This window comes from Oncorhynchus mykiss, chromosome 14, assembly GCF_013265735.2.
Source record: "Oncorhynchus mykiss isolate Arlee chromosome 14, USDA_OmykA_1.1, whole genome shotgun sequence".
Taxonomy (NCBI): Eukaryota; Metazoa; Chordata; class Actinopteri; order Salmoniformes; family Salmonidae; genus Oncorhynchus; species Oncorhynchus mykiss.
The window spans coordinates 29,548,272-29,571,269 of NC_048578.1; the positions used below are offsets into that span (position 1 = coordinate 29,548,272).

At 49.6% G+C, this 22,998-nt stretch overlaps 1 protein-coding gene across 1 annotated transcript in view; it reads right to left on the bottom strand.

The window, feature by feature from the left end:
- The window catches only part of LOC118938714 (cysteine-rich and transmembrane domain-containing protein 1-like), a 31,897-nt gene extending 16,167 nt beyond the window's left edge, over positions 1–15,730 (bottom strand). The window contains exons 1-2 of the mRNA XM_036943257.1: positions 15,552–15,730; positions 6,596–6,931 (exon numbers count right to left, since the gene is read on the bottom strand). Of these exons, the coding sequence (XP_036799152.1) occupies positions 6,596–6,911 (316 nt within the window). The 5' untranslated portion in view covers positions 6,912–6,931; positions 15,552–15,730. The remainder of the gene's footprint in view (positions 1–6,595; positions 6,932–15,551) is intronic.
- Positions 15,731–22,998: the final 7,268 nt, after the last annotated feature.

The window sequence follows — 22,998 nt, forward strand, 5'->3', positions numbered from 1 at the left end:
CCTGTATTCTTCCTCCCCTCCTCCCTCTCCTTCTCCCTGTATTCTTCCTCCCCTCCTCTCTCTCCTTCTCCCTGTATTCTTCCTCCTCTCCCCTCTCTTCTTCCTCTCCTCTCTCTCTCCTTCTCCCTGTATTCTTCCTCCTCTCCTCTCTCTCCTTCTGCCTGTATTCTTCCTCCCCCTCTCCTTCTCCCTATATTCTTCCTCTCCTTCTCCCTGTATTCTTCCTCTCCTTCTCCCTGTATTCTTCCTCCCCCCTCTCCTTCTCCCTGTATTCTTCCTCTCCTTCTCCCTGTATTCCTCCTCACCCCTCTCCTCTCCTTCTCCCTGTATTCTTCCTCCCCCCTCTCCTTCTCCTTCTCCCTGTATTCTTCCTCCCCCCTCTCCTTCTCCCTGTATTCTTCCTCACCCCTCTCCTCTCCCTGTATTCTTCCTCCCCTCCTCTCTCCTTTCTCTCCTCCTCTCCCCCTCCCTGTATTCTTCCTCCCCTCCTCTCTCTTTTCTTTCCTCCTCACCCCGTATCCTTCCTCCCCCCTCTCCTCTCCTTCTCCCTGTGTTCTTCCTCCCCCCTCTCCTCTCATTCTCCCTGTATTCTTCCTCCCCGCTCCCTGTATTCTTCCTCTCCTTCTCCCTGTATTCTTCCTCCCCCCTCTCCTCTCCTTCTCCCTGTATTCTTCCTCTCCTTCTCCCTGTATCCTTCCTCACCCCTCTCCTCTCCTTCTCCCTGTATCCTTCCTCACCCCTCCCCTCTCCTTCTCCCTGTATTCTTCCTCACCCCTCCCCTCCTCCCTGTATTCTTCCTCCCCTCCTCTCTCTTTTCTTTCCTCCTCACCCCGTATCCTTCCTCCCCCCTCTCCTCTCCTTCTCCCTGTATTCTCCCTGTATTCTTCCTCCCCTCTCCTTCTCCCTGTATTCTTCCTCTCCTTCTCCCTGTATTCTCCCCCCCCTCTCCTCTCCTTATCCCTGTATTCTTCCTCTCCTTCTCCCTGTATTCTTCCTCACCACTCTCCTCTCCTTCTCCCTGTGTCCTTCCTCACCCCTCTCCTCCTCCCTGTACTCTTCCTCACCCCTCTCCCTGTATTCTTCCTCCCCTCCTCTCTCCTTTCTCTCCTCCTCACCCCTCTCCTTCTCCCTGTATTCTTCCTCCCCTCCTCTCTCTTTTCTCTCCTCCTCACCCCGTATCCTTCATCACCCCTCTCCCTCTCCCTGTATTCTTCCTCCCCTCCTCTCTCCTTTCTCTCCTCCTCACCCCTCTCCTTCTCCCTGTATCCTTCCTCACCACTCTCCTCCTCTCTCCTTTCTCTCCTCCTCACCCCTCTCCTTCCTCACACCTCTCCTTCTCCCTGTATCCTTCCTCACACCTCTCCTTCTCCCTGTATTCTTCCTCCCCCCTCTCCTTCTCCCTGTATTCTTCCTCCCCTCCTCTCTCCTTCACACCCCTCTCCTTCTCCCTGTATCCTTCCTCACCACTCTCCTCCTCTCTCCTTTCTCTCCTCCTCACCCCTCTCCTTCCTCACACCTCTCCTTCTCCCTGTATCCTTCCTCACACCTCTCCTTCTCCCTGTATCCTTCCTCACACCTCTCCTCCTCCCTGTATCCTTCCTCACACCTCTCCTCCTCCCTGTATTCTTCATCCCCTCTCTCTCCTGCTCAACCCCCTCCTCTCCCCCTCCCTGTATTCTTCCTCACCCCTCTCCTCCTCCCTGTATTCTTCCTCACCCCTCTCCTCCTCCATGTATTCTTCCTCTCCTTCTCCCTGTATTCTTCCTCCTCTCCTCTCTCTCCTTCTCCCTGTATTCTTCCTCCTCCTCTCTCGCCTTCTCCCTGTATTCTTCCTCCTCTCCTTCTCCCTGTATTCTTCCTCCTCTCCTCCCTCTTCCTGTATTCTTCCTCCTCTCCTCTCTCTCCTTCTCCCTGTATTCTTCCTCCTCCTCTCTCGCCTTCTCCCTGTATTCTTCCTCCTCTCCTCCCTCTCCTTCTCCCTGTATTCTTCCTCCTCTCCTCCCTCTCCCTGTATTCTTCCTCCTCTCCTCTCTCTCTCCTTCTCCCTGTATTCTTCCTCCCCCCTCTCCTTCTCCCTATATTCTTCCTCTCCTTCTCCCTGTATTCTTCCTCCCCCCTCTCCTTCTCCCTGTATTCTTCCTCTCCTTCTCCCTGTATTCCTCCTCACCCCTCTCCTCTCCTTCTCCCTGTATTCTTCCTCACCCCTCTCCTCTCCTTCTCCCTGTATTCCTCCTCACCCCTCTCCTCTCCTTCTCCCTGTATTCTTCCTCCCCCCTCTCCTCTCCTTCTCCCTGTATTCTTCCTCCCCTCCTCTCTCCTTTCTCTCCTCCTCTCCCCTCTCCTTCTCCCTGTATTCTTCCTCCCCTCCTCTCTCTTTTCTTTCCTCCTCACCCCGTATCCTTCCTCCCCCCTCTCCTCTCCCTGTGTTCTTCCTCCCCCCTCATTCTCCCTGTATTCTTCCTCCCCGCTCCCTGTATTCTTCCTCTCCTTCTCCCTGTATTCTTCCTCCCCTCCTCTCTCCTCCTCTCCCCTTCTCCCTGTATTCTTCCTCCCCTCCTCTCTCTTTTCTTTCCTCCTCACCCCGTATCCTTCCTCCCCCCTCTCCTCTCCTTCTCCCTGTGTTCTTCCTCCCCCTCTCCTCTCATTCTCCCTGTATTCTTCCTCCCCGCTCCCTGTATTCTTCCTCTCCTTCTCCCTGTATTCTTCCTCCCCTCTCCTTCTCCCTGTATTCTTCCTCTCCTTCTCCCTGTATTCTTCCTCACCACTCTCCTCTCCTTCTCCCTGTGTCCTTCCTCACCCCTCTCCTCCTCACCCCTCTCCTCTCCTCCTCCCTGTACTCTTCCTCACCCCTCTCCCTGTATTCTTCCTCCCCTCCTCTCTCCTTTCTCTCCTCCTCACCCCTCTCCTTCTCCCTGTATTCTTCCTCCCCTCCTCTCTCTTTTCTCTCCTCCTCACCCCGTATCCTTCATCACCCCTCTCCCTCTCCCTGTATTCTTCCTCCCCTCCTCTCTCCTTTCTCTCCTCCTCACCCCTCTCCCTGTATCCTTCCTCACCACTCTCCTCCTCTCTCCTTTCTCTCCTCCTCACCCCTCTCCTTCCTCACACCTCTCCTTCTCCCTGTATCCTTCCTCACACCTCTCCTTCTCCCTGTATTCTTCCTCCCCCCTCTCCTTCTCCCTGTATTCTTCCTCCCCTCCTCTCTCCTTCACACCCCTCTCCTTCTCCCTGTATTCTTCCTCCTCCCTCTCCTTCTCCCTGTATTCTTCCTCCTCTCCTCCCTCTCCTTCTCCCTGTATTCTTCCTCCTCTCCTCCCTCTCCCTGTATTCTTCCTCCTCTCCTCTCTCTCCTTCTCCCTGTATTCTTCCTCCCCCCTCTCCTTCTCCCTATATTCTTCCTCTCCTTCTCCCTGTATTCTTCCTCCCCCCTCTCCTTCTCCCTGTATTCTTCCTCTCCTTCTCCCTGTATTCCTCCTCACCCCTCTCCTCTCCTTCTCCCTGTATTCTTCCTCACCCCTCTCCTCTCCTTCTCCCTGTATTCTTCCTCCCCCCTCTCCTCTCCTTCTCCCTGTATTCTTCCTCACCCCTCTCCTCTCCCTGTATTCTTCCTCCCCTCCTCTCTCCTTTCTCTCCTCCTCTCCCCTCTCCTTCCTCCTCCCTGTGTTCTTCCTCCCCCTCTCCTCTCATTCTCCCTGTATTCTTCCTCCCCGCTCCCTGTATTCTTCCTCTCCTTCTCCCTGTATTCTTCCTCCCCTCTCCTTCTCCCTGTATTCTTCCTCTCCTTCTCCCTGTATTCTTCCTCACCACTCTCCTCTCCTTCTCCCTGTGTCCTTCCTCACCCCTCTCCTCCTCACCCCTCTCCTCTCCCTGTACTCTTCCTCACCCCTCTCCCTGTATTCTTCCTCCCCTCCTCTCTCCTTTCTCTCCTCCTCACCCCTCTCCTTCTCCCTGTATTCTTCCTCCCCTCCTCTCTCTTTTCTCTCCTCCTCACCCCGTATCCTTCATCACCCCTCTCCCTCTCCCTGTATTCTTCCTCCCCTCCTCTCTCCTTTCTCTCCTCCTCACCCCTCTCCTTCTCCCTGTATCCTTCCTCACCACTCTCCTCCTCTCTCCTTTCTCTCCTCCTCACCCCTCTCCTTCCTCACACCTCTCCTTCTCCCTGTATCCTTCCTCACACCTCTCCTTCTCCCTGTATTCTTCCTCCCCCCTCTCCTTCTCCCTGTATTCTTCCTCCCCTCCTCTCTCCTTTCTCTCCTCCTCACCCCTCTCCTTCTCCCTGTATTCTTCCTCCCCTCCTCTCTCTTTTCTCTCCTCCTCACCCCGTATCCTTCATCACCCCTCTCCCTCTCCCTGTATTCTTCCTCCCCTCCTCTCTCCTTTCTCTCCTCCTCACCCCTCTCCTTCTCCCTGTATCCTTCCTCACCACTCTCCTCCTCTCTCCTTTCTCTCCTCCTCACCCCTCTCCTTCCTCACACCTCTCCTTCTCCCTGTATCCTTCCTCACACCTCTCCTTCTCCCTGTATTCTTCCTCCCCCCTCTCCTTCTCCCTGTATTCTTCCTCCCCTCCTCTCTCCTTCACACCCCTCTCCTTCTCCCTGTATTCTTCCTCCTCCCTCTCCTTCTCCCTGTATTCTTCCTCCTCTCCTCCCTCTCCTTCTCCCTGTATTCTTCCTCCTCTCCTCCCTCTCCCTGTATTCTTCCTCCTCTCCTCTCTCTCCTTCTCCCTGTATTCTTCCTCCCCCCTCTCCTTCTCCCTATATTCTTCCTCTCCTTCTCCCTGTATTCTTCCTCCCCCCTCTCCTTCTCCCTGTATTCTTCCTCTCCTTCTCCCTGTATTCCTCCTCACCCCTCTCCTCTCCTTCTCCCTGTATTCTTCCTCACCCCTCTCCTCTCCTTCTCCCTGTATTCTTCCTCCCCCCTCTCCTCTCCTTCTCCCTGTATTCTTCCTCACCCCTCTCCTCTCCCTGTATTCTTCCTCCCCTCCTCTCTCCTTTCTCTCCTCCTCTCCCCTCTCCTTCTCCCTGTATTCTTCCTCCCCTCCTCTCTCTTTTCTTTCCTCCTCACCCCGTATCCTTCCTCCCCCCTCTCCTCTCCCTGTGTTCTTCCTCCCCCCTCTCCTCTCATTCTCCCTGTATTCTTCCTCCCCGCTCCCTGTATTCTTCCTCTCCTTCTCCCTGTATTCTTCCTCCCCTCCTCTCTCCTCCTCTCCCCTTCTCCCTGTATTCTTCCTCCCCTCCTCTCTCTTTTCTTTCCTCCTCACCCCGTATCCTTCCTCCCCCCTCTCCTCTCCTTCTCCCTGTGTTCTTCCTCCCCCTCTCCTCTCATTCTCCCTGTATTCTTCCTCCCCGCTCCCTGTATTCTTCCTCTCCTTCTCCCTGTATTCTTCCTCCCCTCTCCTTCTCCCTGTATCCTTCCTCACCCCTCTCCTCTCCTTCTCCCTGTATCCTTCCTCACCCCTCCCCTCTCCTTCTCCCTGTATTCTTCCTCACCCCTCCCCTCCTCCCTGTATTCTTCCTCCCCTCCTCTCTCTTTTCTTTCCTCCTCACCCCGTATCCTTCCTCCCCCCTCTCCTCTCCTTCTCCCTGTATTCTCCCTGTATTCTTCCTCCCCTCTCCTTCTCCCTGTATTCTTCCTCTCCTTCTCCCTGTATTCTCCCCCCCCCTCTCCTCTCCTTCTCCCTGTATTCTTCCTCTCCTTCTCCCTGTATTCTTCCTCACCCCTCTCCTCTCCTTCTCCCTGTGTCCTTCCTCACCCCTCTCCTCCTCACCCCTCTCCTCTCCTTCTCCCTGTACTCTTCCTCACCCCTCTCCTCTCCCTGTATTCTTCCTCCCCTCCTCTCTCCTCCTCACCCCTCTCCTTCTCCCTGTATTCTTCCTCACCCCTCTCCTCTCCTTCTCCCTGTGTCCTTCCTCACCCCTCTCCTCACCCCTCTCCTCTCCTTCTCCCTGTACTCTTCCTCACCCCTCTCCTCTCCCTGTATTCTTCCTCCCCTCCTCTCTCTTTTCTCTCCTCCTCACCCCGTATCCTTCCTCACCCCTCTCCTTCTCCCTGTATTCTTCCTCCCCTCCTCTCTCCTTTCTCTCCTCCTCACCCCTCTCCTTCTCCCTGTATCCTTCCTCACCACTCTCCTCCTCTCTCCTTTCTCTCCTCCTCACCCCTCTCCTTCCTCACACCTCTCCTTCTCCCTGTATCCTTCCTCACACCTCTCCTTCTCCCTGTATTCTTCCTCCCCCCTCTCCTTCTCCCTGTATTCTTCCTCCCCTCCTCTCTCCTTTCTCTCCTCCTCACCCCTCTCCTTCTCCCTGTATCCTTCCTCACCCCTCTCCTCCTCCTCCTCACCCCTCTCCTCTCCTTCTCCCTGTATTCTTCCTCACCCCTCTCCGTATTCTTCCTCCCCTCCTCTCTCATTTCTCTCCTCTCTTTCTCCCTGTATTCTTCCTCCCCTCCTCTCTCCTTTCTCTCCTCCTCACCCCTCTCCTTCTCCCTGTATTCTTCCTCCCCTCCTCTCTCCTTTCTCTACTCCTCACCCCTCTCCTTCTCCCGCTTCTTTTCCTCCCCTCGCCCCTCTTCCACTCTCCTCATTCTCCCTCCCTCTCACCTGTGTTTTTAGGTGCCTCTCCATACATGGGTCCTGGGGGTGGTCCTCCTTGCCATCCAAACTGGGGCTGTCCAGGGTAGCCCTCCTGGTAGGGGCCTGCTTGTCCCTGGCCGGGGTAGGGTCCAGGCGGTCCCCCGGGGCCAGCAGGGTAGCCTGGGTTTTGAGGAGGGAATCCTCCAGGCTGCTCCATGTTTACGGGGTATCCCTGCTGGGGGTATCCCTGCTGGGGGTATCCCTGCTGGGGGTAACCCTGCTGGGGGTAACCCTGCTGGGGGTAACCAGGGGCCTGGTACGGAGGAGGCTGCTCAAAATTCATCTGCTATACAACAGAGACACCTGTAGAAAGAGAAGGGAAGAGGTGAAAAGGGAGGGAGGGAGGGAGGGAGGGAGGGAGGGAGGGAGGGAGGGAGGGATGTTTAACGTTTATTCTAATGCGTAAACACAATTCCTTTTGTATTGCTCCTATAATGAAGCCAATAAAGCTATGTTGAATGTAACCAAACAGAGGAGGAGCATTTAGGGAAAAAAGAGAGAGATTGGAGGAGAGGCACAAACAAATGTATTGTTGCAGTTTCACAGCCCTGCAGAGAGTCAACACAGGCTGGAGCAAACAGTAGACAAGTGTGTGTGAGAGAAAGTCCCTAGGAGTCCCTTTAGCCAGGAGTCCCTTTAGCCAGGAGTCCCTTTAGCCAGGAGTCCCTTTAGCCAGTGGTTGTCACTCGCCCCCCATTTCCTGTAGTCCACGATCAGCTCCTTTGTCTTGCTGACATTGAGGGAGAGGTTGTTGCTCCGGCACCACACTGTCAGGTCCCTGACCTCTTCCCTGTAGGCTGACTCATCGTCACCGGTGATCAGGCCTACCACCGTCGTGTTGTCAGCGAACTTGATCATGGTGTAGGAGTTGTGCGTGGCCACACAGTCGTGGGTGAACAGGGAGTACAGGGGGGGACTAAGCACGCACCCCTGTGTTTAGGGTCAGTGTGGTAGAGGTGATGTTCCTACCCTCACCACCTGGGGGCGGCCCGTCAGGAAGTCCAGGATCCAGTTGCAGAGGGAGGTGTTCAGACCCGGAGTCCTAAGCTTGGTGACGAGCTTGGAGGGGACAATGGTGTTGAACATTGAGCTGTAGTCAATGAACAGCATTCTCACATAGGTGTTCTTATCTAGGTGTGTGTGGGCAGTTGTGGAGAGAAATTGAGATTGCGTCATCTATGGATCTGTTGGGGCGGTATGCAAATTGGTACACTAGTTGTAGTTGATCGAGGTAAACCCCTCCCCCTCAATTTCCCAGTCTCTACTGCCCTGTCCGCCCGGTGAATGGAGAATCTATCGAGTTCCAAGAGTCCCGTTGGTAAAAAATCTGCAAGGTCATTCTCTTATTATCAAGTGACTGTACATTAGCCAGTAGAATGGAAGGAAGAGGTGGCCGGTTCTCCCTTCGCCTTCATCTCACCAGGATCCTCCGCCTCTTGCCTCTGTAATGCCGGAGTTTCCTTTTGCGTCGCCTGAAAATTGGTTTGAAATGACAGAGATCCCAGGGCAGATGGTTGGAAGTGGAAGCCGGAGTTGGTTTGAAATGACTGAGAGATCCCAGGGCAGATGGTTGGAAGTGGAAGCCGGAGTTGGTTTGAAATGCCTGAGAGATCCCAGGGCAGATGGTTGGAAGTGGAAGCCGGAATTGGTTTAAGTACCAGCTGATCTGATGTTCAAGAGTTCTTGTTGGTTGTAAGAAATAACAGTTAAAATAAACCACAAAATAATCACAAAATAACATCTTGACCCCTAGTTGTCATTGTACAATGTCACTGTTGAATGACCATTTTCCCTGTGTAGGTCAAACGCATGGCCACATGCTTCCAGTTGTATTTCTAGAAACACAAAGCTCTGTTCTTAACTAGTAGTCAGAGTCATCATACCAGAGAAGTCTGTCAGCTAGCGGTTTCAACCCTTCTATGAGGAAGTGTTTACACACACACGTACGTCCAACCTATACATTTGCTAGCACCCTAAAGGAAGAAGTAAAGTACAAAGAAACTAGTACTGCACATCTTTCTCATGACATCATACAAAGCCTGAGTGCATCGTGACTCACACCCGTGAACCTGATTGGCCTAACCTCTCTGCCCTCTATCCAGCTAACAATGGACTACAGTCACGGCAAGAAGGGACCAAACATAGAGTCAATAATTCACACTTAAATTAGGAAGTGACCACTAGCTGTGTGAGAGTGAGAGAGTGAGAGAGTGAGAGAGTGAGAGACAGACAGACAGACAGAGAGAGAGAGCAAGAGAGAGAGAGAGAGCAAGAGAGAGAGAGAGAGCAAGAGAGAGAGCAAGAGAGAGAGAGCGAGCAAGAGAGAGAGAGCAAGAGAGAGAGAGAATGAGAGAGAGAGATTAAGAAAGAGAGATATTGAGAGAGAGATATTGAGAGAGAGAGATTGAGAGAGAGAGATTGAGAGAGAGAGAGATTGAGAGAGAGAGATTGAGAGAGAGAGATTGAGAGAGAGAGATTGAGAGAGAGAGATTGAGAGAGAGAGAGACAGACAGACAGACAGACAGACAGACAGAGAGAGCAAGCGAGAGGACTCAAGAAATACAGTCGTTGTAACAAGGTAGAGTACATGTAGAGCATTCTGCTGGTGTAGATTCTAGGCCTAGAAGACCATTAAGCCCTAAATTAGGTCTGTCTGGTAGTGAAACACTGCCTCTCCCCCATCAGCTGGGAATGCCACAGCACAACAAACTGCAGAAGGAAAGTGGGCCAGTGAGACAGTGAGGCGTTGTCCTTCCATCCCCCATTCCTCCATCGTTCGCTGGGCCATATTCACACACAGGGTTTACTGTAAACATCTAAAGCCCAGCTAACTTCTTTCTCAACCTCCCTCAACAATCAGAGCATTGTTTAGAGAACATCACCTGACCCAGATCACCTGACCCAGATCACCTGACCCAGATCACCTGACCCAGATCACCTGACCCATCTTTCTAAATGCCTCTTCACAATATAACAATTCTTCCCTCATCAAGACAACCCTTCTACCATGGTGGTTGTTTTGCGGTACCATGTTACATAGTAAGATTAAACATTGGTTGAACACGCTGAGATTGTAGACTCCTAAATTGATAGCTGTAAAATCGCCTAAACATACTGAACAACAATATAAAACATAACATGTAAAGTGTTAGTCCCATAGTAGTTCCAGTCAATATCCAGCAACTTCACACGGCCATTGAGGAGGAGTGGGACAACATTCCACAGACCACTATTAACAGCCTGATCAACACTATGCAAAGGAGATGTGTCACCCTGCATGAGGCAAATGGTGGAACTGACTGGTTCTGATCCACGCACCTACCTTCTTTTAAACTTTCTGAGACCAACAGATGCATATCTGTATTCCCAGTCATGTGAACTCCATAGATTAGAGCCTCATTTATGTATTCCAGTTGACTGATTTCCTCATATGAACAAACTAACTCAGTAAAATCTTGCATGTTGTTATATATTTCTGTTCAGTGAAGCTACTTCACATGCTGATATTGATGTTGGTATTATTGTGTGTTGTTACATTTACTAGCTAGCTACCTAGTGCCAAAAAACACCTGGATCACCTTTTGAGACGTGCCTTTTGTTAAGTAAACCCAGTGATAAGAGGTTCTAGGGAGGCTGGAGTGGGTGATACTACTAAGAGCATGTTAGAAGACCACACTACAAGTCCCAAATTCAGACAGGTCAGATTGAAAGAGGAACAAGTCATGTTTCCTACACATTTTTAAGACGACATAAATGGACTTCCTCTAATCTGTGTTGCGAGTCGGCCTAATCTTCCTCTAATCTGTGTTGCGAGGCGGCCTAATCTTCCTCTAATCTGTGTTGCGAGTCGGCCTAATCTTCCTCTAATCTGTGTTGCGAGTCGGCCTAATCTTCCTCTAATCTGTGTTGCGAGTCGGCCTAATCTTCCTCTAATCTGTGTTGCGAGTCGGCCTAATCTTCCTCTAATCTGTGTGTTGCGAGTCGGCCTAATCTTCCTCTAATCTGTGTGTTGCGAGTCGGCCTAATCTTCCTCTAATCTGTGTTGCGAGTCGGCCTAATCTTCCTCTAATCTGTGTTGCGAGTCGGCCTAATCTTCCTCTAATCTGTGTGTTGCGAGTCGGCCTAATCTTCCTCTAATCTGTGTGTTGCGAGTTGGCCTAATCGTGCTCTAATCTGTGTGTTGCGAGTCGGCCTAATCGTGCTCTAATCTGTGTGTTGTGAGTCGGCCTAATCGTGCTCTAATCTGTGTGTTGTGAGTCGGCCTAATCGTGCTCTAATCTGTGTGTTGTGAGTCGGCCTAATCGTGCTCTAATCTGTGTGTTGTGAGTCGGCCTAATCGTGCTCTAATCTGTGTGTTGTGAGTCGGCCTAATCGTGCTCTAATCTGTGTGTTGTGAGTCGGCCTAATCTTCTCCTGTTGGCTGCTGAAAATATAAAAAATCTCCACACATATTCTGGGTGTGCGTGTGTGTCTTGATTTTACTTGAAGGGTTATGAAACGATGACCAAACATGTCACCTGTACACACTGTTAACAGATGGCTGGTGAGGTAGTTGAGTAACCATGGTAACTCTCCTGAGCTGTGAGGAACAGATGCTCCTGTCCATTCTCAATAAGTACCTTCACTAACGCTAAAACCCCATTCACACACACCGTTACCCTGGAGAACATTTGGTCCTGGGACCATAAGTACACACTGTAGTAATATTGTTACACAACAAACTCTCCTTCATTACTGACTGGTTTATCAGAAATGTTTGCTAACCTAACCTTCCTCTTCCTGTCCGAGATCCAGTTCAGTTGCGTTTGAGCTCTAGTGTGTGTTCGTCAGTTGGTCATTGATGGAAAAGGGCTGCCAGTGTCGAGGCACTGTACTGACCCATGACTGACATTGTTTCCACAACACACACACAGGCAGAGAGAAACTGCATCATCACAGTCTCTCTCCACCTCTCTCACACACAGCCTAGTGCAATAGTAAAAATGTTAGTAGCAATGATTGTTGAGCAAAATCACACTGCACTACAACAAAGAAGTAGGGCTGTCAACTAAAGTTATTCTACTGAATTCAAATATCACTCAAATTACAGCTGATCTGTAAGCCTAGCTAACTCAGGAGACAGGTAGCATCACTAGAACTACAGCTGATCTGTAAGCCTAGCTAACTCAGGAGACAGGTAGCATCACTAGAACTACAGCTGATCTGTAAGCCTAGCTAACTCAGGAGACAGGTAGCATCACTAAAACTACAGCTGATCTGTAAGCCTAGCTAACTCAGGAGACAGGTAGCATCACTAGAACTACAGCTGATCTGTAAGTCTAGCTAACTCAGGAGACAGGTAGCATCACTAGAACTACAGCTGATCTGTAAGTCTAGCTAACTCAGGAGACAGGTAGCATCACTAAAACTACAGCTGATCTGTAAGTCTAGCTAACTCAGGAGACAGGTAGCATCACTAGAACTACAGCTGATCTGTAAGTCTAGCTAACTCAGGAGACAGGTAGCATCACTAAAACTACAGCTGATCTGTAAGTCTAGCTAACTCAGGAGACAGGTAGCATCACTAGAACTACAGCTGATCTGTAACTCTAGCTAACTCAGGAGACAGGTAGCATCACTAGAACTACAGCTGATCTGTAAGTCTAGCTAACTCAGGAGACAGGTAGCATCACTAGAACTACAGCTGATCTGTAACTCTAGCTAACTCAGGAGACAGGTAGCATCACTAAAACTACAACTGATCTGTAAGTCTAGCTAACTCAGGAGACAGGTAGCATCACTAAAACTACAGCTGATCTGTAAGTCTAGCTAACTCAGGAGACAGGTAGCATCACTAAAACTACAGCTGATCTGTAAGTCTAGCTAACTCAGGAGACAGGTAGCATCACTAAAACTACAGCTGATCTGTAAGTCTAGCTAACTCAGGAGACAGGTAGCATCACTAAAACTACAACTGATCTGTAAGTCTAGCTAACTCAGGAGAAAGGTAGATATATCATAGGCTTATATACCTGTCTATACCCCATGTGGGCTAATTAGCTAACAACAGGACACACACATCTACTCACAGAAACTAACATCTAGAACAACGCCACACATGGCCCTTCTGACCTCTGTCTCCTTGAGACCTCACCCGTACCTGTCTGTGCCGGTCGCCTGGCCAACCCTGCACCACACTGACTCACTTGCCACAATGAAAGGCTAGAGAGTTTGCCTCTTATCTCTCCATTTAATCCACCCTTTACCAAGTCATGAAGTGAAATGTCTGTAGTGGTACAAACAGCTAGGCCTTCAGTTGTATAGTAAGGGGTCTATCCCACATAGGGACTTTGTACAGTGTATGGTTCCAGTATATGGTGTAAGGATGGAACATACTTCTCAAACACACTAAGATCCCAGTCCTAAATGAGTAAATGTCCAGGGTTATAATAGTCGACTAGGCCTAATAGAACCCCAGCCGGCTGGGGCATAGATCATTCATCAAAATGAAATGGAAAGAACTGGGATGATATTTCAACATTGTGCGGTTGATAGTCTAAAATTCTCCCTCAATTAAGTTTATTTTTCCTGCCACGTCCTTTATAGGGTACATTTATGAGGGGGATTTTGCTGTGTAAAATAGACTATTTGGCTATTCTTCTTCACTGGCGTCTCATGTTAGCCTACAGTGTTGTTGTGGCGTCTCATGTTAGCCTACAGTGTTGTTGTGGCGTCTCATGTTAGCCTACAGTGTTGTTGTGGCTTCTCATGTTAGCCTACAGTGTTGTTGTGGCATCTCATGTTAGCCTACAGTGTTGTTGTGGCGTGTCATGTTAGCCTACAGTGTTGTTGTGGCGTGTCATGTTAGCCTACAGTGTTGTTGTGGCGTGTCATGTTAGCCTACAGTGTTGTTGTGGCGTCTCATGTTAGCCTACAGTGTTGTTGTGGCGTCTCATGTTAGACTACAGTGTTGTTGTGGCGTCTCATGTTAGCCTACAGTGTTGTTGTGGCGTCTCATGTTAGCCTACAGTGTTGTTGTGGCGTGTCATGTTAGACTACAGTGTTGTTGTGGCGTCTCATGTTAGCCTACAGTGTTGTTGTGGCGTGTCATGTTAGACTACAGTGTTGTTGTGGCGTCTCATGTTAGCCTACAGTGTTGTTGTGGCGTCTCATGTTAGACTACAGTGTTGTTGTGGCGTCTCGTATAAGCCTACAGTGTTGTTGTGGCGTGTCATGTTAGACTACAGTGTTGTTGTGGCGTCTCATGTTAGCCTACAGTGTTGTTGTGGCGTCTCATGTTAGCCTACAGTGTTGTTGTGGCGTCTCATGTTAGCCTACAGTGTTGTTGTGGCGTCTCATGTTAGACTACAGTGTTGTTGTGGCGTCTCATGTTAGCCTACAGTGTTGTTGTGGCGTCTCATGTTAGCCTACAGTGTTGTTGTGGCGTCTCATGTTAGACTACAGTGTTGTGGCGTCTCGTATAAGCCTACAGTGTTGTTGTGGCGTGTCATGTTAGACTACAGTGTTGTTGTGGCGTCTCATGTTAGACTACAGTGTTGTTGTGGCGTCTCGTATAAGCCTACAGTGTTGTTGTGGCGTCTCATGTTAGCCTACAGTGTTGTTGTGGCGTCTCATGTTAGCCTACAGTGTTGTTGTGGCGTCTCATGTTAGACTACAGTGTTGTGGCATCTCGTATAAGCCTACAGTGTTGTTGTGGCGTGTCATGTTAGACTACAGTGTTGTTGTAGCGTCTCATGTTAGCCTACAGTGTTGTTGTGGCGTCTCGTATAAGCCTACAGTGTTGTGGCATCTCGTATAAGCCTACAATGTTGTTGTGGCGTGTCATGTTAGACTACAGTGTTGTTGTAGCGTCTCATGTTAGCCTACAGTGTTGTTGTGGCGTCTCGTATAAGCCTACAGTGTTGTGGCGTCTCGTATAAGCCTACAGTGTTGTTGTGGCGTGTCATGTTAGCCTACAGTGTTGTTGTGGCGTCTCATGTTAGACTACAGTGTTGTTGTGGCGTCTCATGTTAGACTACAGTGTTGTTGTGGCGTCTCATGTTAGCCTACAGTGTTGTTGTGGCGTCTCATGTTAGCCTACAGTGTTGTTGTGGCGTCTCATGTTAGCCTACAGTGTTGTTGTGGCGTCTCATGTTAGCCTACAGTGTTGTTGTGGCGTCTCATGTTAGCCTACAGTGTTGTTGTGGCGTCTCATGTTAGCCTACAGTGTTGTTGTGGCGTCTCATGTTAGCCTACAGTGTTGTTGTGGCGTCTCATGTTAGCCTACAGTGTTGTTGTGGCGTCTCGTATAAGCCTACAGTGTTGTGGCGTCTCGTATAAGCCTACAGTGTTGTTGTGGCGTCTCGTATAAGCCTACAGTGTTGTGGCGTCTCGTATAAGCCTACAGTGTTGTTGTGGCGTCTCGTATAAGCCTACAGTGTTGTTGTGGCGTCTCGTATAAGCCTACAGTGTTGTGGCGTCTCGTATAAGCCTACAGTGTTGTTGTGGCGTCTCATGTTAGCCGACAGTGTTGTTGCATTGATGCCATTTCAATGGAACAAAATAACACTTTACTCGGATCTTTGGCTTTATTAACAACTAGCTACTTGATTAAAAAACAAAAAACATCTACAGCATAGCATATCGGTTAGATCAGTTGATTTGCTGCGATAGGCCACTTTCAAAATATTAGGCTAAATAGAAATCAATGTATCACGAATTATATCATAGCTAATGATTTGTCTTACACGACTTTATCTCCCTTTCTATTATGTAAAATGTATTGTTGGATATAACAGCTGCGTGGTCGCCTCAATAAGACAAGGATGGAATACAACCATCACCTGCACAGGGCCAAACCCCAAGAACAACGCTGTCGAGTTGCAATTTTCCAACAGTCCGCAACTTAGAGACATATGGACCAGAATAAAATATTATCACCTACCTTATGAGAAATTATATGCCTTTTCAACAGAAATTCCAACTCCTCTTTAAAAAAAAACCTATTCGGCAGGATCTTTATTGCTTACTGCTTTTCTTCAAAAAAAAATGTACCGCACTGAACAACCGCCTCGTCTTATAACTCAGTGCGCATCTCTCTGTTGTGTGGGAACCGTGACGTCACCCCGATGGTGGCGCGAGGGGTTTGCATAGAAAAACCATGTTCGAAACGACATTAACCGCGTTTCACTGGTTGGCTGTGGTGAACTATCGTTGTTTACACGGACCAATCAGAGCGAAGAGCGGTGAGAGTCTGGTGAATGGGATTCATCGAAAGTGAAGACTACTGACCATTTGACTTGATTGGTCATTAATTATACATCACAGAAAGATGTGACGACTTACACAGAAATTGGACATTTGAATGAGTCTTATCAGTTGAGCAAGCAATATTTATCCATATATAGTGTCTTCGATGAGATTGGTTAATATATTGTTTTATCATAATATATATTGGCTAACTGTAGAAAAATGACAATTGGACTAATACAGTCTACTTTACTTGCTTATAAAAGTCCAATAAAACACAGACGTGAAATTGTGTTTATATTTATACTACTTCATAAATATATTAAATATAAAACTAGTGTTTCATAGGCTAACACGTCATGGGTCCTGACATGGCCCCTCACACACATAATACTGTATCTACAAATCAAATCATTTTATAATAGGTTTAATGTAATGAACAACAGAGTTCAAGCCCCTAGCGTACATTTCCATGACAGATGCAACTCCTTCTTCTCACCAGCAGAGGTCAGTGTCACTCAGCTGTGTGACTCAGCAGCACCAGCGGTCCATCTCCAATGTCCTTAGCGTCGAACTGTGCACACACACACACACACACACACACACACACACACACACACACACACACACACACACACACACACACACACACACACACACACACACACACACACACACACACACACTGGTAGGAGACAGGATGGTGAAACACAGTCGCATTCCATGTGGCATCAGACAGACAGCTATGTGACATATGGCAGCTGTAAAAGGCAATAGCAAATTATAGCAGGCCCAGAGACCACAGCCCCTTTCCCCTAGCACTATCTTTATTAGATAGCCCCTAACACTATCTCTACTCTAGACCCTAACGCCTAACCCTATCTCTACTCTAGCCTCTAGCCCCTAACCTCTAACCCCTAACACTATCGCTACTCTAGACCCTAACCCCTAACCTTATCTCTACTCTAGACCCTAACCCCTAACCCTATCTCTACTCTAGCCTCTAGCCCCTAACCTCTAACCCCTAACACTATCTCTACTCTAGACCCTAACCCCTAACCTTATCTCTACTCTAGCCTCTAGCCCCTAACCCCTAAACCCTAACCTCTAACCCCTAACACTATCGCTACTCTAGACCCTAACCCCTAACCTATCTCTACTCTAGCCTCTAGCCCCTAACACTAGCTCTACTCTAGCCTCTAGCCCCTAAACTCTAACCCCTAACACTATCTAGCCTCTAAACTCTAACCCCTAACACTATCGCTACTCTAGACCCTAACCCCTAACCCTATCTCTACTCTAGACCCTAACGCCTAACCCTATCTCTACTCTAGCTTCTAGCCCCTAAACTCTAACCCCTAACACTATCGCTACTCTAGACCCTAACCCCTAACCCTATCTCTACTCTAAACCCTAACGACTAACACTATTTCTACTCTAGCCACTAGCCCCTAACACTATCTCAACTCTAGAACCTAACCCCTAACACTAGCTCTACTCTAACCTCTAACCTCTAACCCCTAACACTATCGCTACTCTAGCCCCTAACCCTATCTCTACTCTAGCCTCTAGCCTCTAGCCCCTAACCCCTAACACTATCTCTACTCTAGACCCTTATCCCTAGCACTATATTTACTCTAGACCCTAACCCCTAACACTAGCTCTACTCTAGCCCCTAACCCCTAACACTATCTCTACTCTAGCCTCTAGCCCCTAACACTATCTATACTCTAGACCCTAACCCCTAACCCTAGCTCTACTCTAGCCTCTCGCCCCTAACCTCTAACCCCTAACACTAGCTCTACTCTAGCCTCTAGCCCCTAAACTCTAACCCCTAACACTATCTAGCCTCTAAACTAGACCCTAACCCCTAACACTAGCTCTACTCTAGCCCCTAACCCCTAACACTATCTCTACTCTAGCCTCTAGCCCCTAACACTATCTCTACTCTAGACCCTAACGCCTAACCCTATCTCTACTCTAGCCTCTAGCCCCTAACCTCTAACCCCTAACACTATCTCTACTCTAGCCTCTAGCCCCTAACACTAGCTCTACTCTAGCCTCTAGCCCCTAAACTCTAACCCCTAACACTATCTAGCCTCTAAACTCTAACCCCTAACACTATCGCTACTCTAGACCCTAACCCCTAACCCTATCTCTACTCTAGACCCTAACGCCTAACCCTATCTCTACTCTAGCCTCTAGCCCCTAAACTCTAACCCCTAACACTATCGCTACTCTAGACCCTAACCCCTAACCCTATCTCTACTCTAAACCCTAACGACTAACACTATTTCTACTCTAGCCACTAGCCCCTAACACTATCTCAACTCTAGAACCTAACCCCTAACACTAGCTCTACTCTAACCTCTAACCTCTAACCCCTAACACTATCGCTACTCTAGCCCCTAACCCTATCTCTACTCTAGCCTCTAGCCTCTAGCCCCTAACCCCTAACCCTATCTCTACTCTAGACCCTTATCCCTAGCACTATATTTACTCTAGACCCTAACCCCTAACACTAGCTCTACTCTAGCCCCTAACCCCTAACACTATCTATACTCTAGACCCTAACCCCTAACCCTAGCTCTACTCTAGCCTCTAGCCCCTAACCTCTAACCCCTAACACTAGCTCTACTCTAGCCTCTAGCCCCTAAACTCTAACCCCTAACACTATCTAGCCTCTAAACTAGACCCTAACCCCTAACACTAGCTCTACTCTAGCCCCTAACCCCTAACACTATCTCTACTCTAGCCTCTAGCCCCTAACACTATCTCTACTCTAGACCCTAATGCCTAACCCGATCTCTACTCTAGCCTCTAACCCCTAACCTCTAACCCCTAACACTATCGCTACTCTAGACACTAACCCCTAACCTTATCTCTACTCTAGACCCTAACACCTAACCCTATCTCTACTCTAGCCTCTAGCCCCTAACCTCTAACCCCTAACACTATCTCTACTCTAGACCCTAACCCCTAACCTTATCTCTACTCTAGCCTCTAGCCCCTAACCCCTAAACCCTAACCTCTAACCCATAACACTAGCTCTACTCTAGCCTCTAGCCCCTAACCTCTAACCCCTAACACTAGCTCTACTCTAGCCCCTAACCCCTAACACTATCTCTACTCTAGACCCTTATCCCTAGCACTATCTCTACTCTAGCCCCTAACCCCTAACACTATCTTTACTCTAGACCACATCCCCTAACCCTATCTCTACTCTAGACCCTAACCCCTAACCCTATCTCTACTCTAGACCCCAACCCCTAACACTGTCTCTACTCTAGCCCCTAACCCCTAACACTATCTCTACTCTAGCCCCTAACCCCTAACACTATCTCTACTCTAGCCCCTAACCCCTAACACTATCTCTACTCTAGCCCCTAACCCCTAACACTATCTCTACTCTAGACCCTTATCACTAGCACTATATTTACTCTAGACCCTAACCCCTAGCTCCTAGAATGATCTCTACTCTAGCCCATATATCCTAGAATTATCTCTACTCTAGCCCCTAGCCCCATCTCTACTCTATCCCCTGGCATTATCTCTACTCTACCCCCTAGAATTATCTCTACTCTAGCCCCTAACCCGTAGCCCCATCTCTACTCTATCCCCTAGCATTATCTCTACTGTATCCCCTAGCACTATCTTTACTCTAGCCCCTAGCTCCTAGAACTATCTCTACTCTAGCCCCTAGCTTCTAGAACCATCTCTACTCTAGCTTTGCCCCGGTGACCTCACTACCCTCTGGAGAGCCTTGCGATTGTGGGCGGAGCAGTTGCCATACCAGGCGGTGATACAGCCCGACAGGATGCTCTCGATTGTGCATCTGTAGAAGTTTGTGAGTGCTTTTGGTGACAAGCCAAATTTCTTCAGCCTCCTGAGGTTGAAGAGGCGCTGCTGCGCCTTCTTCACCACGCTATCTGTGTGGGTGGACCATTTCAGTTTGTCCCTGATGTGTACGCCGAGGAACTGCCAACATACTGACTCAACTCCAGCCACTTTAATAATGGAAATTGATGGAAATTGATGGAAAAATGTATCACTAGCCACTTTAAACAATGTCACTTAATTTAATGTTTGCATACCCTACATTACTCATCTAATATGTATATGTATATACTGTACTCTATATCATCTACTGCATCTTGCCATCTTTATGTAATACATGTATAACTAGCCACTTTAAACTATGCCACTTTATGTTTATATACCCTACATTACCCATCTCAAATGTATATTCTGTACTCTATACCATCTACTGCATCTTGCCTATGCCGTTCTGTACCATCACTCATTCATATATCTCTATGTACATATTCTTTATCCCTTTACACTTGTGTGTATAAGGTAGTAGTTGTGGAATTGTTAGGTTAGATTACTCGCTGGTTATTACTGCATTGTCGGAACTAGAAGTACAAGCATTTCGCTACCCTCACATTAACATCTGCTAACCATGTGTATGTGACAAATAAAATTTGATTTAGCTCCTAGCCCCTAGCCCCATCTCTACTCTAGCACCTAGCCCCATCTCTACTCTAGCCCCTAGCCCCATCTCTACTCTAGCCCCTAGCCCCATCTCAACTCTAGCACCTAGCCCCATCTCTACTCTAGCCCCTAGCCCCATCTATACTGTAGCCCCTAGCCCCATCTCTACTCTAGCCCCTAGCCCCATCTCTACTCTAGCCCATAGCTCCATCTATACTCTAGCCCCTAGCCCGATCTATACTCTAGCCCCTAGCCCCATCTCTACTCTAGCCCCATCTCTACTCTAGCCCCCTAGCCCCATCTAGCCCCTAGCCCCATCTCCACTCTAGCCCCTAGCCCCATCTCCACTCTAGCCCCTAGCCCCATCTCTACTCTAGCCCCTAGCCCCATCTCTACTCTAGCCCCTAGCCCCATCTATACTCTAGCCCCTAGCCCCATCTCTACTCTAGCCCCATCTCTACTCTAGCCCCTAGCCCCATCTATACTCTAGCCACCAGCCCCATCTCTACTCTAGCCCCTAGCCCCATCTCTACTCTAGCCCCTAGCCCCATCTCAACTCTAGCCCCTAGCCCCATGTCAACTCTAGCCCCTAGCCCCATCTCTACTCTAGCCCCTAGCCCCATCTCTACTCTAGCCCCTAGCCCCATCTATACTCTAGCCCCTAGCCCATCTCTACTCTAGCCCCTAGCCCTGTCTATACTCTAGCCCCTAGCCCCATCTCTACTCTAGCCCCTAGCCCCATCTATACTCTAGCCCCCTAGCCCCATCTATACTCTAGCCCCATCTTTACTCTAACCCCTAGCCCCATCTCTACTCGGCCCTAGCCCCATCTCTACTCTAGCCCATAGCCCCATCTCTACTCTAGCCCCATCTCTACTCTAGCCCATAGCCCCATCTCAACTCTAGCCCCTAGCCCCATCTCTACTCTATCCCCTAGCCCCACCTCTACTCTAGCCCCTAGCCCCATCTCTACTCTAGCCCATAGCCCCATCTCTACTCTAGCCCCTAGCCCCATCTATACTCTAGCCCCTAGCCCCATCTCTACTCTAGCCCCTAGCCCCATCTCTACTCTAGCCCCTAGCCCCATCTATACTCTAGCCCATAGCCCCATCTCTACTCTAGCCCCATCTCTACTCAAGCCCCTAGCCCCATCTCTACTCAAGCCCCTAGCCCCATCTCTACTTTAGCCCCTAGCCCCATCTATACTCTAGCCACTAGCCCCATCTCTACTTTAGCCCCTAGCCCCATCTCTACTCTAGCCCCATCTCTACTCAAGCCCCTAGCCCCATCTCTACTCTAGCCCCTAGCCCCATCTCTACTCTAGCCCCTAGCCCCATCTATACTCTAGCCCATAGCCCCATCTCTACTCTAGCCCCATCTCTACTCAAGCCCCTAGCCCCATCTCTACTCTAGCCCCTAGCCCCATCTCTACTCTAGCCCCTAGCCCCATCTATACTCTAGCCCCTAGCCCATCTCTACTCTAGCCCCTAGCCCTGTCTATACTCTAGCCCCTAGCCCCATCTCTACTCTAGCCCCTAGCCCCATCTATACTCTAGCCCCCTAGCCCCATCTATACTCTAGCCCCATCTTTACTCTAACCCCTAGCCCCATCTCTACTCGGCCCTAGCCCCATCTCTACTCTAGCCCATAGCCCCATCTATACTCTAGCCCCTAGCCCCATCTCTACTCTAGCCCCATCTCTACTCTAGCCCATAGCCCCATCTCAACTCTAGCCCCTAGCCCCATCTCTACTCTATCCCCTAGCCCCACCTCTACTCTAGCCCCTAGCCCCATCTCTACTCTAGCCCATAGCCCCATCTCTACTCTAGCCCCTAGCCCCATCTATACTCTAGCCCCTAGCCCCATCTCTACTCTAGCCCCTAGCCCCATCTCTACTCTAGCCCCTAGCCCCATCTATACTCTAGCCCATAGCCCCATCTCTACTCTAGCCCCATCTCTACTCAAGCCCCTAGCCCCATCTCTACTCAAGCCCCTAGCCCCATCTCTACTTTAGCCCCTAGCCCCATCTATACTCTAGCCACTAGCCCCATCTCTACTTTAGCCCCTAGCCCCATCTCTACTCTAGCCCCATCTCTACTCAAGCCCCTAGCCCCATCACTACTCAAGCCCCTAGCCCCATTTCTACTTTAGCCCCTAGCCCCATCTCTACTCTAGCCCCTAGCCCCATCTATACTCTAGCCCCTAGCCCCATCTCTACTCTAGCCCCTAGCCCCATCTCTACTCTAGCCCCATCTCTACTCTAGCCCCCTAGCCCCATCTATACTCTAGCCCCATCTCCACTCTAGACCCTAGCCCCATCTCCACTCTAGCCCCTAGCCCCATCTCTACTCTAGCCCCTAGCCCCATCTCTACTCTAGCCCCTATCCCCATCTCTACTCTAGCCCCATCTCTACTCTAGCCCCTAGCCCCATCTATACTCTAGCCCCTAGCCCCATCTCTACTCTAGCCCCCTAGCCCCATAGCCCCATCTATACTAAAGCCCCTAGCCCCATCTCTACTCTAGCCCCTAGCCCCATCTCTACTCTAGCCCCCTAGCCCCATCTATACTCTAGCCCCATCTATACTTTAGCCCCTAGCCCAATCACTGCTCTAGCCCCTAGCCCCATCTCTACTCTAGCCCCATCTAT